General features: G+C 40.4%; 1 protein-coding gene across 3 annotated transcripts in view; it reads right to left on the reverse strand.

Moving 5' to 3' along the window:
• The window catches only part of LOC105879006 (chondroitin sulfate N-acetylgalactosaminyltransferase 2), a 45005-nt gene that overhangs the window by 7263 nt on the left and 20267 nt on the right, over positions 1-17475 (reverse strand). For all 3 annotated transcript variants that reach the window (XM_012778942.2, XM_012778938.2, XM_012778941.2), the window contains 3 exons: positions 14950-15128; positions 12031-12125; positions 151-232 (listed from right to left, as the gene is read on the reverse strand). In XM_012778942.2, coding sequence (XP_012634396.1) covers positions 151-232; positions 12031-12125; positions 14950-15128 — 356 coding nt within the window. The remainder of the gene's footprint in view (positions 1-150; positions 233-12030; positions 12126-14949; positions 15129-17475) is intronic.

The raw sequence follows: 17475 nt of genomic DNA on the forward strand, positions 1-17475 counted from the left end.
CTTGGCCTTTTATATCTCCAGATTCCTCTTTTCAACTAACCTCAGACACATAATTTAATAGAACGCTCAAATCTGAGACCTTTTAGCAAAATCCCATAATCTCTACAGTAAATATGTAAAGCCCTATCCTTAAATGTAAGATATACTTACCAATGGTCAGGAAATCTGATCGATATTGACAAGTCATTCCAAAGCCAAAATCTCGCCAAAAGCCAGAATCCTTTTTGTGAACCTTAAAAAAACAAACAAACAAAAATAAAACAATTTAATCCCTTAAGAACTAGAAAACATATTAATCAACAATGAAACAAATTAAAATATTTTCTACAGGGTACTTTTTTCCTGTCATGTATGTGGCTGATAAAGGATCACATACACTTATTAAATCCTGACAAAACAAACAAAATTATAGTAATCCACATGACCAAAGGCTTCTTGCCTCTTTCAACATAATTGAACTCAAGCTGTACAAAGTGCAAACTGGGTCACTAATAATCACAGTGTGGGGCCTGACCTCAAGGGCTTACATTCTAGGAGGACAGCAGTTGCATGAGCACATACTGTAACTCACGGTGATCAACTCTACACAGCAAACTTCATATGGTGCCTACCTAGCATTCATTCCCCAGGCCCTCTTCCTGATCGGTACACTTTTGTGCTGGTAATCATCCAGCCCCAGGCAGGGTGGGAAGCTCCTGTCTCCAGTAACTTGAGAGTGAGTTATGAGTATACCAGTGAGATAGTGTCACCCCACTTACCATAGGAATTGGTTCACTACCAGGTATTAGAAAAAATTCAGGTCAACAATCTAAAATAGGAGGGCTATTGGGAACTTTGGAAAACAAAGTCTCCTCGTTCTTCTGAGAGAGCCACCAGAAAGGCCACTTGCTCATAGGGAAGCGGTCAACAAACCACAACCTCAGGCTAAATCTGGCCTGCTGCCTGCTTTTGTAAATAATTTTATTGGAATATAGCCAAGCTCATTTGTTTCCAAATTGTCTATGGGTGCTTTCACAGTACAGTGGCAGAGCTGAGTAGCTGCAATAGGAATGCATGGTCCACAAAGATTATAATATTTCCTATCTGGCTCTTTACAGAAAAAGTTTGCCAACCTCTCATGTAGGATGTAGTTACAAAGCTTGGGATTGTCAAAGTCCTTTTCTACCATGAGGAAAACCAGCTTTAAAATGGAGCTATAACCATTGAAATCCAAGTATAGAAAGAAATATTAAAACCAGGGCTATGACAACACTGAGCCCCCAGAATCTTAGATGATGAAGCCTGACAAACCTCCTTTATTTTATTCATACTTTCAGCAAGTGTTTAATCTGTTAGATATGATTCTAGAAACTGAGGCTTAGCAGTGAACAGAGGTGACAAAGTTCCTGCCATCACACAGCCTTTGTTTTGGTGGGAAAATATCAAATAAATAAATATACATATTAGGTAGTGATACATGCTAGGAAGAAAAAATGAAGCACTATAAGAGGAGAGCCTGCAAGAGGAAAGCCTGTCTTGGACATAACAGCCACAAAGGCTTCTCTGAGGAGGCAACTGTGATGAGGGGTTGCTGGGAGGGGTGAAGAGAGGTCCGTGTGGCCTGTAGGAAGGAGAGTAGGTGGGCCAGGTAAGGGCTGGACTCCAGGGTGGCCCAGGAGCTTTGGCCTGTGGTTGTACCTCTTAAGCAACGTCCAGTATGTAGTCGGGCTGTGGCATTCCACTGTCCTGAGGCCTGGGTGAGAGTAGTCCTTAATCAGGTTGGGGTTCTATAGAGAACACTGGAAGGAGTGAGAGGCAAAGGAGGTGAGTGCACAGCAAAGAAGGTGTGGAAAATGACTAGCCATAGAGTCTGGTTGGGCAGGAGGGAAGTCAGGATGTAGACATGAGGAGGGTGAGAGAAGGCGAGAGAGATGCCTCATCCAAACTGTAGCATTCTGAGACAGCTTCCTGGAAGAATAAAGCTAGAGTTGGGATTTGATAGATGAGGAGGACTGAGCCAAGTGGTAGAAGATGTGCTGGGGAAAGTTCAGGTGAAAGAACAGTTTGTGCAAAGACCTGCAGATGGAGGGGAGTGTTACACTATGGCAAAGGATGGTGAGACTCGAGTCAGAAGGAGAGGTGTCCACAAGATAGGCTGAGGCTTTGCAAACTTTCCCTGTGAAAGGCCAGGTAGCAAATATCTTAGGTTCTGCAGAACATACAGTCATTGCCACAACTACTGAACTCTGTCACTGTAATGTGAAAGTAGTCATTGATAATAAATAATTCAATGAACTTGCTGTGTTTCAATGAACTTTATTTATAGACACTGAAATTTGAATTTCATACAGTTTTCATATACCATGAAACACTATTCTTTAAAATATATATATGTGTGTGTGTGTGTGTGTGTGTGTGTGTATGTTTTGAGATGGGGTCTTGCTATGTTACCCAGGCTGGAGTGCAGTGGCTGTTCACAGGCATGATCACAGTCACTGCAGCCTTGACCTCCTGCTCAAGTGATTCTCTTGTTTCTACCTCCTAAGTTGCTGGGACTACAAGCATGTGCCACTGCACCTGGCTAAAAAATATTTTTATTCATTAAAATTTTCCCATTCTTAACTCATGGGCCATACAAAATGAAGTAGAAGGCCCGATTTGGCCCACAGGCCGCAGCTGCTGGCCTCAAGGGACATGCAGGGCCACATCATAGACAACTGCATGTACCTGGGGTACTTCTTCCTTTTCTAGAATTTAAAACTCCTTGAGGGCAGGACTTTTGTGGATTTTTTTTTTTTATTTTTTTTTTTTGAGACAGAGTCTCGCTTTGTTGCCTAGGCTAGAGTGAGTGCCGTGGCGTCAGCCTAGCTCACAGCAACCTCAAACTCCTGGGCTCAAGCGATCCTCCTGCCTCAGCCTCCCGAGTAGCTGGGACTACAGGCATGAGCCACCATGCTCGGCTAATTTTTTCTATATATATTAGCTGGCCAATTAGTTTCTTTCTATTTATAGTAGAGATGGGGTCTCGCTCTTGCTCAGGCTGGTTTCGAACTCCCGACCTCGAGCAATCCGCCCGCCTCGGCCTCCCAGAGAGCTAGGATTACAGGCGTGAGCCACCGCGCCTGGCCAACTTTTGTGGATTTTAATCACGGCTATATCCCTAGTTCCTAGAATAATACCAGACACATAGTAGGTAAATATTCAATAAATGTTTGTTGAATAGATACATGAATAAAAGAACTTATAAGGACATAATTTTAGTGGCAGAACCAAGGTTAGACTATAATATTCTCTTTAGTCAAATGTAACCCTGGTACAAAGTATTAAAGTGAACCATCCACTTTGATATCTCTACCCCATGCCAATTCTGCTTTTATAAATACTGTGACTTTGTAACTTAGTTTCCTAAAAATTATTCAAATATTACCAGACTTAGGGAAAGGAATCGTTGGTTTTGTGTGATTTTTAAAGTAACAAATTTTCACTGAGGAAAGTAGAAGGAACTTAAAATCATTTGTAATCTTGACTGTTAATATTTCATTGCATTATTTTATCCATCCTTCTCCTAAGCATGTGGGAAACACAGTTATCCACATGTAACCTACATCCCTAGCCCTTGGCCTCTCACAGAATGCCAGGTTTATGAAGCCAACTAGCAACTTGGTACCTTCCCTTGCATATCTAATAAACAACAGATGCATACCATGGGCTCAAGCTGAAGTCCTGATCTCGCCTCTCCAATTCCTCTCTTTCCCTCATTCATCACATCTCATCTACCAGGAAGCTTTGCCAGCTTTGTTTTCCAATCATATCCAAACTTCTCTCTACAATTACCACCCTGGTCTAGACACAATCACCTCCCCTTGTCTACTGCAAAAGCCTTGCTGTTTCCAGCTGGTGCCACACACAATCCATTCTCCCTCTGAAGGCTTTCTAACACACTGGCATAAAATCTAAACTCCTTCCAGGGGCTTAACAAGCTCTACACAACCTGGCCTTTGCACTCTGTGCTCCAGCCACCTTAGGAAATCCAGTAGCTGTTGCTACTACTTGGAAGTGCCTTCCTCTAATCACTAGTTGGTTCCTTTCTGTCCTTTGGATGGCTCCTCCAACAGCTCCATCTCACAGAGGTCTTTCTGGCCAAACGCGCCACAGAAACCACCAAATCACTGTCCACAGCTCAGCCTGTTTTAATGATTTCCGTGGCATTTGTTATCTGATTTTAATTTCTGTCTCCTACTACCAGAATAAACATCCTCGTGAGCAATAAACATGTTTGTCAGGGTCAGGTGCCAGTGGTGAATAGTGACTGGCATTGAATGGACCCTCAATATTTGATGAATTAATATAACAGAGGTGGTCTGTGCAGTGGAGGCTTTGGAGCCACACTGCCTGGAAGCCTGGTCTGACCCCAGCCAGCTGTGCACGCAGGAACTCAATCATATAGCACAGCTGTGTCCTCATCTGGAAAAAGGGGGTAATAATAGCACCTACCTCAGAGGTTGTTAGGAGGATTAAACAAGTTAAGATATAGGCAAAACAGAATACCTCCCTGCACAAAGTAAATGGTACATAAATATATTAGCTATTACCATTAAAATGTCACCTAAAATATATATACACTATTTCCCATTTTTTAGCTTTACATTTTCCTCTACATTTACGCTGCTGTGTTTGCTTTACTTACATTTCACATGTTTTCCTCTTGATACACCATATTTACCACAGTATGAGCCATAATTCAATTTATCATTTTACTATTAGAGTTTTGCTTGCTTTTAATGTTATCGATGTATGCATATTGCTACCATACAGCTGATTATTTCTCTAGGAGAGACTGTTGGGAATGAAAATTACTGGATTGGGGGATGAACCTGTTTATTAATAAAACTCTTGACCCAGAGAGCTGCATCCCTACCAGCAAAAATGGAAGAGCTCCCATTCCCCCTGCCTCACTCGCATGGCTATGCTTTTTTAAAAAAGTCCTTTAACAGCAGAAAAAAAGTATTGTACTGCTATTTAAATTTATTCCTAGTAAAGGTGACTATTAAAATATGTTTATTGTGAATTATTATCAATTGTCCTTTGCTCTTTTTTCTACTGGGTGTATTCCTGTTTACTTCTAATATATCTTTAAACATCAAAGAGAGCAAGCTTTTGTCTTTTTTTAAGTGAGGAGACTGAAGCTTAGAAAGTTAAGCAATTAGCAAAGGTGTACAAGTGATGAAACTAGAACTTGAAGTGTTTATTTTGCTATGCAACATTTAGAACGAATCAACATTCAAATGATTTTTCCGCCACAACCCTCTAAACCTTTAACCCTTCTATATTGGCCCTATTTGCCACTTTTTTGTTTGTTCTCAATTAATTTTAATACATAACCTTTTACTTTTGGAATAATTTTAGATATACAGAGAAGTAGCGAAACAGCAAAGCATTTGATATTCTCCTCACCCAGTTGTAGCTTTCCCTAATGTTATCATCTTACATTGTTGTGGTACATTTGTCAAAACTAAGGAACCATCAATGGTATATTACTATTAACTCTAGACTTTATTTGTATTTCACCAGTTTTTCCTTTAATATCCTTTTTTTTCTGTTCCAGGACCCAGTCCAGGGCACCACATTATATTTGGCTGCCATGTCTCCTTAGTCTCCTCTTGGCTCCAATAGTTTCTCAGTCTTCCTTGTTTTTTATGATCTTGACAGTTTCATGGACAGGTATTTTGCAGTGCTTGCTGGAGCTTTCCCCATGATTAGACTGAAATTATGGTTTTTGGAAGGAAGATTGCAGGGCTGAAGTGCCCTTGTTACATACTGTCAAGGGTATACATCATTGGTGATGTTAACTTTCACCACTTGGTTAAGGTGCTGTCTGCTGGGTTTCTCCACCAAAAAGTTTGTTTTTCTCTTTCCATACTCTTCGGAAGTGAATCATTTAATTCTACCTTGTCGAAAAGGGAATATCTACATAAGTTATCTGGGATTTTATAAGGAAGGTTTGTTTCTTCTCCCTTATCTACTCTAATTTAGCCTATCCATTCACTTATTAATCTGTTTATCACTCGTTCATTTATACCACTATACTCACAGATATTTACTTTATGCTTTGGGTTACAATCCAGATTAAAGCTATTTATTTTGTTGCTCAGGTTGTTCCAGCTTGGGCATTGGGAGCTCTTTCTGTTGGCTTCTGTGCCCTTTGACACACCCTCATCCTTTTGTCCTTTGAATACTTTCTTACTTTCTAGAGTTCTAAGATGCTCCAAGTTCCTCTTTTATTTTTTTGAGACAGGGTCTCACTCTGTTGCCCCAGGCTAGAGTGCAGTGGCATGATCATAGCTCACTGCAGCCTTGAACTCCCAAGCTCAAGTGATCCTCCTGCCTCAGCCTCTTGGGTAGCTGGGACTATTGGCATGAGCCATGACATCCAGCTAATTTTTTCTATTTTTTTGTAGAGATAGGGTCTCACTAGATTGCTCAGGCTGGTCTCAAACTCCTGACCTCAAGCAATCCTCCCACCTTGGCCTCTCAAAGTGCTGGGATTACAGGCATGAGTCACTGTACCCAGCCTCAGGTTCCTTTTGTGTATCTCTTGCTCCAGCCCTAGAATCAACCATTTCTTCAGGGAACCCTGGCTCCTTTGATTGGAAAATGGTATTAGAAACCAAGATTTGGGAGTGGAGTGTGCTTGTTACTACTGGGGTGTCACTGGTTCTAGGCCCTCTAAGACTAGTAAACTAGGTAATACACATATGTACACCATATATATACCCTTTGACATCTTTTTTTTTTTTTTTTTTTTGAGACAGAGTCTCGCTTTGTTGCCCAGGCTAGAGTGAGTGCCGTGGCGTCAGCCTAGCTCACAGCAACCTCAAACTACTGGGCTCAAGGGATCCTCCTGCCTCAGCCTCCCAAGTAGCTGGGACTACAGGCATGTGCCACCATGCCTGGCTAATTTTTTGTATATATTAGTTGGCCAATTAATTTCTTTCTATTTATAGTAGAGACGGGGGTCTCGCTCTTGCTCAGGCTGGTTTCGAACTCCTGACCTCGAGCAATCCACCCGCCTGGGCCTCCCAGAGAGCTAGGATTACAGGCGTGAGCCACCGCGCCCGGCCCCTTTGACATCTTAATCCCAAATTGCTATTCATTTCTTTTTAATTATGTCAACATAACTATTTATACTATTACATCAACAAATGTTTAGACCAAAATAAAAGTTTTAAGCCAGGTGTGGTGGCTCATGCCTGTAATCCTAGCACTTTGGGAGGCCGAGGCAGGAGGATCGTTTGAGGTCAGGAGTTCAAAACCAGCCTCAGCAAGAGTGACAGCCCATCTCTACTAAATATAGAAAGAAATTGGCCAGACAACTAAAAATAGAAAAAATTAGATGGGTGTGGTGGCACAGGCCTGCAGTCCCAGCTACTTGGGAGGCTGAGGCAGGAGGATTGCTTGAGCCCAAGAGTTTGAGGTTGCTGTGAGCTAGGCTGACGCCAGGGCACTCTAGCCAGGGCAACAGAGTGAGATTCTGTTTATTTATTTATTAAATAAATAAAAGTTTTACTGCTTTATTTTGTTTACCATTATTTTATTCTTAGGCCTTCTTCTCTCAACATGTTCATTTCTCATTTTGCTAAACTAGATAAATAGGTCTGTGAGAATAAACTTTTGAATATTTCTTTAAGAGACAGAGTCTTGCTCTGTTGGTCAAGTTGGAGCACAGTGCTGCAATCAGAGCTCACTGCAGCCTCCAACTTCTGGGCTCAAGTGATCCTCCTGCCTCAGCCTCCTGAGTCAGCTGGGATTACAGGCATGAATCACCACATCCAGCTTGAGTCCTTGAATGTTCAAAAATGTCTATTTTGCCTTCAAATAGTAAGTGAAATATAGATTCTAGAATCAAAATTACTTTTCTTCAAAATTTTCATGGTATTGATTTATTGTCTAGTACCAATATTATGAAAAAGAAGGTGAATGCCAATCTGATTCTTATTCCTTTGTGGGCAAGCTTGGATTTTGCTATTTTTAGTGTCTCTGGAAGCTATTAGGACCCTTCACTACCATTCTCAAAAGCCACAAAACTTGTCTTTCCTTAGCTATGCAAAGTTTTCATCCATTTCCTGTTCTTTTTCTCTCTTTTTCTGGAATTCCCATTAAACAATTTGGGAGCTTCTGGATTGATTCTCCATGTCTCAATTTTTCTTTTGTATTATCTCTTGGTCTTTATGTGTCCAGTTGGCTTGTCTTCTAGTATATAAATCTGTGTCAACTGTGACCATTCTGTTACTTATATTTTGTTATTCTGTATTCTTTATTTTTCTTATATTTTCATAGTTTCCAAGTTCTGAAATAAATCTCGCTTTAGTAACAAATCTTGTTTTATGAATTTAATGTTTTTTCTAATCTCCCTAACAATATATTTTAAAGTTATTTTCTATCTGGATTCATATTTTCATGTTAATTTTTCTGCTTATTAATAAATTTGTCTTTCTTTCAATAGTGTTGGTTTTCCACAAATGTTTAGTCTTGCTTAATTTATTACTCTTTTTTTTTTTGAGAAAGAGTCTTGCTCTGTCGCCCTGGGTAGAATGTAGTGGCATCATCGTAGCTCACAGCAACCTCAAACTCCTGGACTCAAGTAATCCTTCTGTCTCAATTTCCGGAGTAGCTGGGACTACAGGCACACAACGTGATGCCTAATTTTTCTATTTTTAGTAGAGATGGGGTCTCATTCTTGTTTAGGCTGGTCTCGAACTCCTGAACTCAACCAATCCTCCTGCCTTAGTCTCCCAGAGCGCTAGGATTATAGGTGTGAGCCACCTCGCCCAGCCAATTGCTACTCATTTTTGTGTTATAAATTATTGTTGAAAAATCCATGGCTATTAGCTATAATTACAGGGGCCTATCCCCAGTCATAGTAGAGTAGGGGCAGAACATGGTTTCAGGGAGAATGTGCTAACAGTAACTCATCTCTGGAGGCTAGGGGCTCCCTATCTACCCTGACCAGCCTCTCTAGCTCCAGGGACTACAACCACAGCCTGTGATACCTACTACTCAGCACACCCGCAGAAGCACATATACCCCATGCTCCCTCCATTTCCTGTCTGCTATGAGCTCAGAGAATGCAAGGCAGCCCCATCTTCACTCACTGTTCTCTTAAACATGTTCTAGACTGATCTCTCCTCCTGTAATTGTATGCCAACTATTGCCAACTTACAGAAATGTTTTAAAACTTATGTCTGCTAACAGCTTCCTCATTTTCCAACACTAATGTACCTTTTTCATTTTAATAATACATTTTTACCAAGGATATGGGGTGTCAGATAAGGCAGATGTAGATGTTCAGTTTGCCATTTTGATCCTATTTGTACCTATATTCCTAATAATATATTCCTTATCTACAGATAAGACAGAGAGGTGTGTATGGGTGGTTGTGTGGATGTACTATGCCAGACCTTGGTATTGAGATAATGCTAGCCTCATAAACTACAGTAAGCAGATCATATGGCACTAATATTACCTGTTCTTTGAAAGTTTCTAGAAAAGCTCTTGAGGCCAGGTGCGGTCACTCATGCCTGTAATCCTAGCACTCTGGGAGGCTGAGGTAGGAGATTGAGTTCAGGAGTTTGAGACCAGCCTGAGTAAGAGCAAGACCTCGTTCTACTAAAAATAGAAAAATTAGTCAGGCGTCATGGTGCGTGCCTGTAGTCCCAGTTACTCGGGAGGCTGAGGCAGGGGATCACTTGAGTCCAGGAATTTGAGGTTGCTGTGAGCTAGGTTGACGACACGCATTTTAGCCTGGGCAACAGAGTGAGACTCGGTTTCAAAAAAAAAAAAAGAAAAGCTCTTCAATAAAACATTATGTTTTTGTACCTACAGAGTAATTTTTAGTAACTATTCTAATTTTTTAAAGGCTCTTAATTTTTGCAGAGCTTCCATCTCTTTTATTTATAAAATACTAACATAAATTTAGCTTGTGTTATTTTATAAAATCTTTTTCCTTTTATTCAAAAATTTTTAAACTTACATATAAAATTGATTTCTCTCATTGTTTTTATATTCTAATTTCCAATGTTATGGAAACTGTACAGATTACCCTGAATCTGATTACTTTATTAAGAAAAGATTTTTTTACACATAAATAATAAGCTCCTGGCCGGGCGCGGTGGCTCACGCCTATAATCCTAGCACTCTGGGAGGCCGAGGTGGGTGGATTGCTCGAGGTCAGGAGTTGGAAACCAGCCTGAGCAAGAGCAAGACCCCATTTCTACTATAAACAGAAAGAAATTAATTGGCCAAATAATATATAGAAAAAAATATAGAAAAATATAAAATATAGAAAAAAAAATTAGCCAGGCATGGTGGCGCAAGCTTGTAGTCCCAGCTACTTGGGAGGCTGAGGCAGCAGAATTGCTTGAGCCCAGGAGTTTGAGTTTGCTGTGAGCTAGGCTGATGCCACATCACTCTAGCCTGGGCAACACAGTGAGACTCTGTCTCAAAATAATAATAATAATAATAAGCTCCTGTATTTGTCAACCTATTTTTGTTTCATTAACTTCTTCTGCCTTTTGTCTTTACCTCTTTCCGACTGATTTCCTTGGAGTTGTTTTTCATTTTTTTTGAGACAGAGTCTCACTTTGTTGCTCAGGCTAGAGTGAGTGCCGTGGCATCAGCCTAGCTCATAGCAACCTCCAACTCCTGGGCTCAAATGATCCTCCTGCCTCAGCCTCCCGAGTAGCTGGGACTACAGGCATGTGCCACCATGCCTGGCTAATTTTTTGTATATATATATTTAGTTGGTCAATTAGTTTCTTTCTATTTTTTTAGTAGAGACGGGGTCTCGCTCAGGCTGGTTTCGAACTCCTGAGCTTGAGCAATCTACCAGCCTCAGCTTCCCAGAGTGCTAGGATTACAGACGTGAGCACCCGGCCATCATTTTATTTTTTTAACATCTTAAATTGACTTAGCTCATTTTTGCTTTTTCTTAATGTTAACAACACAACGTTATGCTAAATGCAATTTGGTATCCTGGACTGGATCTTGAAACAGAAAAACTGGAGAAAACCTAATAAATCTATAGTGTAGTCAGCAGTAACTTGACAATGTTAATTTCTAAATTTTGACAAATGTACCATGGTTCTGTAAGATGTTAGCATTAGGGGAAACTGAGTGAAGTATGGGAATTCTCTGTACTATGTGTGCAACTTTTCTGCAAATCTAAATTATTCCAAAATAATAACTTTATTGACATATTTTTAAAAGTTTAAGTATAGTTTTGGTAATAACCATAAGTTTTGATATATGGCATTTATATTCTATGACTTTCTAAGTAATTTCCCATAGTATAATATTCCCTCTTATTTTGCAGAGTAGTTTTAATTTCTAGTTAGTAGAGTTTTTTTTTTTTTTTTTTTTGAGACAGAGTCTCACTTTGTTGCCCAGGCTAGAGTGAGTGCCATGGCGGCAGCCTATCTCACAACAACCTCAAACTCCTGGGCTCAAGCAATCCTGCTGCCTCAGCCTCCCGAGTAGCTGGGATTACAGGCATGCGCCACCATGCCCGGCTAATTTTTTCTATATGTATTAGTTGGCCAATTAATTTCTTTGTATTTATAGTAGAGACGGGGTCTCGCTCTTGCTCAGGCTGGTTTCGAACTCCTGACCTCGAGCAATCCACCCGCCTCGGCCTCCCAGAGTGCTAGGATTACAGGCGTGAGCCACCGCGCCCGGCCTCTAGTTAGTAGAGTTTTAAAATTAAATTTTATTTTCAGTATTACTAAAAATAAGTTGGCAGAAATGACTGTACAATTTCCACATTCTGGAACATGAAGTTTTTCTTTATGACATAAACTCCAGCTCCCCCCAACTTAATTCTGAAGCAATAAATGCAAAACTATTATATTGGGGGTGTGAAAATAGACTATGGAGAAGTGTTTACAATAACTATAATTTTTTATTGAAACTTTGTTTTCTACTTGTACAACAAATATAAAAGAATCTAGGGAAGATCTTTCAAGCCTTTCATAACTGACAATGTAAAAGTCTCACCAGTTGCTGCTCCACAGGTGGTGGCACATCCTGGTTGGCATAAACAATGGCAGGGTTGTAAAGACTGAACACCACAGGGTAAAACACCTTCTTACCTATAAATGAAAATATATGTTTGTATCACACAAAGAAGTTATGAAGGATTGCTCCTTATTATAATATCTATTAAGGCTTTATTAAAGTCTTTCTATTATCACACAGGATAATTTTATTGTATTTTATCAATATTCAGGCTATAGAACATCATGTCAATTGATGAATATGATGATTTTAACATATCAATAGGTCAGGCTATGAAACTACAACCTTGTAAAAGAACAGAAAAGAAAACAGACTTCACATGTTTGTTCCCTTTGACTCTGGGGATACAAAGTTATTCTCTTAGTTATTCATTAGGGGAGCCATTCAATACTCATTATTTCATCTAATCAGCAGTAATAAACATCGATTATTTCTGACAATCACCAAATAAACTTAGAAACTTCTGTTAAATCTACCCTTCAAAATCCAAGGGATACTGAATAATGAATAGATATGTAAAGAATAATTAAAATAGGGCCAGGCATGGTAGCTCACACATGTAATACTAGCACTTTGGGATGCCAAGGCGAGAGGATTGCTTGAGACCAGGAGTTCAAGACCAACCTGGGCAAAAGAGTGAGATGTCACTACAAAAAAATTTTAAAAATTAGCCAGGTGTGGTGGTGTTCACCTGAGGCTGCAGTGAGCTATGATCACACCACTGCACTCCAGCCTGGGGGACAGAGTGAGTCCCTGTCTCTAAAAAAAAAAAAAAAAAAAAAATTACACACACAAAAGGCAGATTTGAACCAAGATCTGGAAAAGTTGGGAAAACAAGAGTTAAAAATACCTGATGTAGGCTGGGCGTGGTGGCTCACGCCTGCAATCCTAGCACTCTGGGAGGCCGAGGCGGGCAGATTGCTCGAGGTCAGGAGTTCGAAACCAGCCTGAACAAGAGCAAGACCCCCATCTCTACTATAAATAGAAAGAAATTAATTGGCCAACTGATATATATAGAAAAAATTAGCCAGGCATGGTGGTGCATGCCTGTAGTCCCAGCTACTCAGGAGGCTAAGGCAGCAGGATTGCTTGCACCCAGGAGATTGAGGTTGCTGTGAGCTAGGCTAACGCCATGGCACTCACTCTAGCCTGGGCAACACAGTGAGACTCTGTCTCAAAAAAATAAACAAAATAAAATAAAAAAATAAAAAATACCTGATGTAATAGCCCTTGCAGAAGACCTGGCCATTAGTATTCAAACCGATTGCATTCAAGGGACTAGTGTCTACCTCCCAACAAAGAAACCCTTGCTGTGACTGCCTTCAATCAAGCAGGATCACATAAAGTGCTCAGTAACTGTAAGGGAGTGTGGAGTAACATGGTAGCCTTTTTATTATAAGATCCCTAGCAGATGTTCATTCCATCTTTTTTCAAATCCATTTAGGGAGGAGGAGCTTAATTTCCTGGAGGCAAACCTATTTCTGGATGTAAAATATTTCTCTTACATTGAGCAAATATGTCTCCTTTAACTTCTACATTTTGAATTTAATGCTTTTTACAGTAACAAAAATAAGCCTAACCCTCATTTACTCATTAGGCTCTCAGAGAGTTCCTGACAACTATCCCTAACCAAACTGATTAATAAGAAGGCAATCATTTGTATGATATGAGTAGTTCTACATAAAAACATTTACTATGAGATTCTTTTTAAAAATTTATTTTAATTGACAAAATTATATATACTTATGGTGTATAACATGTTTTAATATATGTATACACTGTGACATGATTAAACCAAGCTAATTAAAATATCTGTTACCTCACATACTTATTTTGTGGTAAGAACATTTATAATCTCCTCTCTTAGCAATTTTCAAGTATACAATACATTGTTGTTAACTATAGTTACCGTGTTGTACAGATTTCCAAAAGCTGGTTTGTTCTTCATCCTGTTGAGACTCTTTAATACAGAAAACTTCCTTTTTGTATTTAAAATAAAATTTGATTTATAAAAATGTCATTTGCTCATTTTTAAAAAATATCCACAACATAGAGAATAATATACTAATAGTAAATCACCCCAAAATTAAGAGTCTGGAGATCAAGTAGTATCTTTATCTAGACCTCTGCGTGAGTATGAATATATGTGTGCATGCATGTGTGTACATGCGTTATCTGTGTGTGGGGGCCGGCACTATATGCCTGAGGCTGAGTGCTTCTGAGTGCTTCACATCTCCACACCATCTGCTTGACTCTTTTTCTGACCTGTACTGCTTCCTTCTAATCAACGTCTAGACTTCCCTTCCTTTGCATTTATTTGGCTTCAAATTTAGTCACTGGAATTTGGCCCCAAAAGAACAAAGGATATGAACTTCAGAGGATCAAAATTTCAATTTCCTACTTAATATTCCAGTTAAATTATACTTTTTTTTTAAACATTGTCTCACTGTTGCCCGGGCTAGAGTGCCGTGGCGTCAGCCTAGCTCACAGCAACCTCAATCTCCTGGGCTCAAGCAATCCTCCTGCCTCAGCCTCCCGTGTAGCCGGGACTACAGACATGTACCACCATGCCCAGCTAATTTTGTATATATATTTGTAACTGGCCAATTAATTTATTTCTATTTTTAGTAGAGACAGGGTCTTGCTCTTGCTCAGGCTGGTCTTGAACTACTGAGCTCAAATGATCGCCCACCTCGGCCTCCCAGAGTGCTAAGATTATAGGCATGAGCCACCACACCTGGCCTATTCCGGTTAAATTATACTTAATGTACTTTAAGAGAAAATATATTAGGGTTTAAGTAAGACTTCTTTTTCTTAAAATTAAATAATTCAAAACATAGGACATGATGACACCATTCTAAATTCTATACTAAGCTCATCTACCAATGTTGTACGCACCTGGCTCAGCATTTAACCGGCAGCTGTTAAGGAATTCGGCTGAGAAATATATATCAACATCACAGAAAAACATCAAGACCTCTCCCTTGTCCCAAGCTCGGGCACCCACATTTAGTCCTCGTCCACGATTAAATTCTTCATTCAATGAGACCAAGGTGTAATTGTGAAAATTAGAGTCACTATGAGGAAAGCACATACAAAAAATGGTAAGTCCCATTTAAAGTTAACTCTCTTCCTTCAATGCAACTTACAAAATAACTTTTGCACTTCAAATATTTTATTATGTTGGTTCTACATTCACACAGGGAAAGAAAATGACCAGCTTCACCACGAGTATGATCATCAGGGACAGATATTCACCACATGCCCACTTCTGAGGCAGTATGTTGGTGGTGTGAAGTTCAAAAAGTATTAGGAAGTGGCCACTGCTCTTTAGGATCTTAAAAACCTATTGGGGGCTGGGCGCGGTGGCTCACGCCTCTAATCCTAGCACTCTGGGAGGCCGAGGTGGGAGGATGGCTCATGGTCAGGAGTTTGAAACCATCCTGAGCGAGACCCCGTCTCTACTAAAAATAGAAAGAAATTAATTGACCAACTAAAAATATATATACAAAAAATTAGCCGGGCATGGTGGCACATGCCTATAGTCCCAGCTACTCGGGAGGCTGAGGCAGTAGGATCGCTTGAGCCCAGGAGATTGAGGTTGCTGTGAGCTAGGCTGACGCCACGGCACTCACACTAGCCTGGGCAACAAAGTGAGACTCTGTCTCAAAAAAACAAAAAACCATTGGGGAGATAAGCAATATACACATGGAAAAATAGCCATAATGTCTGTCTGGTAAGAAAATAATGCATCTAAATGAATGACACACACAGAGTGCTCTTCTCTCAAAAAGCATCATTTGGATCTCTGTACAAATGTCCCCTTATCAGAAGGATCCACCCTGACACCACATGTGGAGTAGCTCTGACTTCCCTCTCTTTAATCTCTACCCTCTTCCCCTGGCTGTTTTCCTTAGCACTACAAGACACGGTTTGTTCGAGTGTCTCCCCTACTCCATGACAGCAGGTATCTTGTTTTGTTCATTTTACGGACACAGTGTCCCTCTCATAGGAGTTCAGTAAGTATTAGCTGAATGAATGAATGAATAGTTCTGAGAAAAGAGAATCCTTCTATCTGGAGTAGTTAGAGAAGATGCTGGAACTAGAACTTGAGTTATGCCATGGTTAAAATGCTGAATTCAGTGGCAAGTGCAAAGGTCATTTTAAATCATTATTCTCAAAGGCAAAGTGTTGAGAAAGCAGAAAGCATTTTAGAGAACAGAGATCAGAAGAATCAGATTAGAATAAAAGGACCCTAAAATGAGAGAGTGATGAGAGTAGGGTCAGACTGAGGAGTACCTTCTTCCATGCGAGGTTAAAGAACTGAGTCAGTATCCTAAAGGCAAGGAGTGTCAGCAGGGTTTTTCTGCTAGGGCAGTGGTTCTCAGACTCACAGCATCAATTTCTCCTGGCAACATGTTAGAGATAAAATTCTCAGGCTCCACCTCAGACCCAATGACTCAGATGCTAGGGGTGGAACTGCGCATTTAAATTTTAGTAAGTCTTCCAGGTGACTCTGACAATAAAATTGGAGAACGACTCACTGCACTAGGATACGGCCAAATAAAAAAAGTTAACATTTTATGAAGATTATTCTTGCAATAGTACAGAACAGGTAAGGGAGAAATGGAAACAAAGGCTCAAATAGTGCATGATGGACTCCAAGTGCTTGGAGTGTCTAGGACTCGCCTCCCCATCTTGTGGGATATAAATCTCTCCCTTCTTATGGAGGAACTGACCATTACCACCTCATATCCCCAGCACAAGTGGAGGCACTGATCACAGAATACCCCTCACTTTCTACCCATGCCAACCACAATAATTTCCTAGGGGTGGGGACCAGGCTTAAACTGGGCCAATCTCAATACCCTCCACCCAACCTGGCCATAGTGACTGGCTCAAGAGTGGGCAAAATGTTCTTCCCTGGGATTTTCTCAACTGGAGCTGGGAGAAAGCTCTTTCCTCTCTGATGGCAAAGCTGAGATGTGAGCTCAGAGCTGCCAACAGTCATATCCCTCACCATTAGAGGAAGCCAATCTGTAACAGGAGAATGATGTCAACATGCAGAGAAAAACAGACAAGAGAATGTTGATGGTATTCAAGTCTCTGGTTCCAGTCCCTGAGATGCCAAGGTTGCTTTGATTTTCTTCCCCAAATGTGGTTGTAACAATCCCTTTATTTCTGGTAGGTATCCAAGATTCTTCAATACTGCTCCTATTTCCTTAAGCACTCAAGGCAGATTTACACCATTTGCCACAGAGGAGTCTTCACAATAGAGGAACTTCAGTAATAACTAGTGTGAGCACTTAGCACTTAGTAGGTGATCCAAACGAAGCAAGAGAGGAGGGGAAGAAATGGAGGGAGGGAGAACCAGAGTTAGGGCGGTGGCAGCAACAAGGAGGGGACAGAGAAGAGGTCCTGTGA

Source organism: Microcebus murinus, chromosome 14 (assembly GCF_040939455.1).
Source record: "Microcebus murinus isolate Inina chromosome 14, M.murinus_Inina_mat1.0, whole genome shotgun sequence".
In the NCBI taxonomy this organism is placed as follows: domain Eukaryota; kingdom Metazoa; phylum Chordata; class Mammalia; order Primates; family Cheirogaleidae; genus Microcebus; species Microcebus murinus.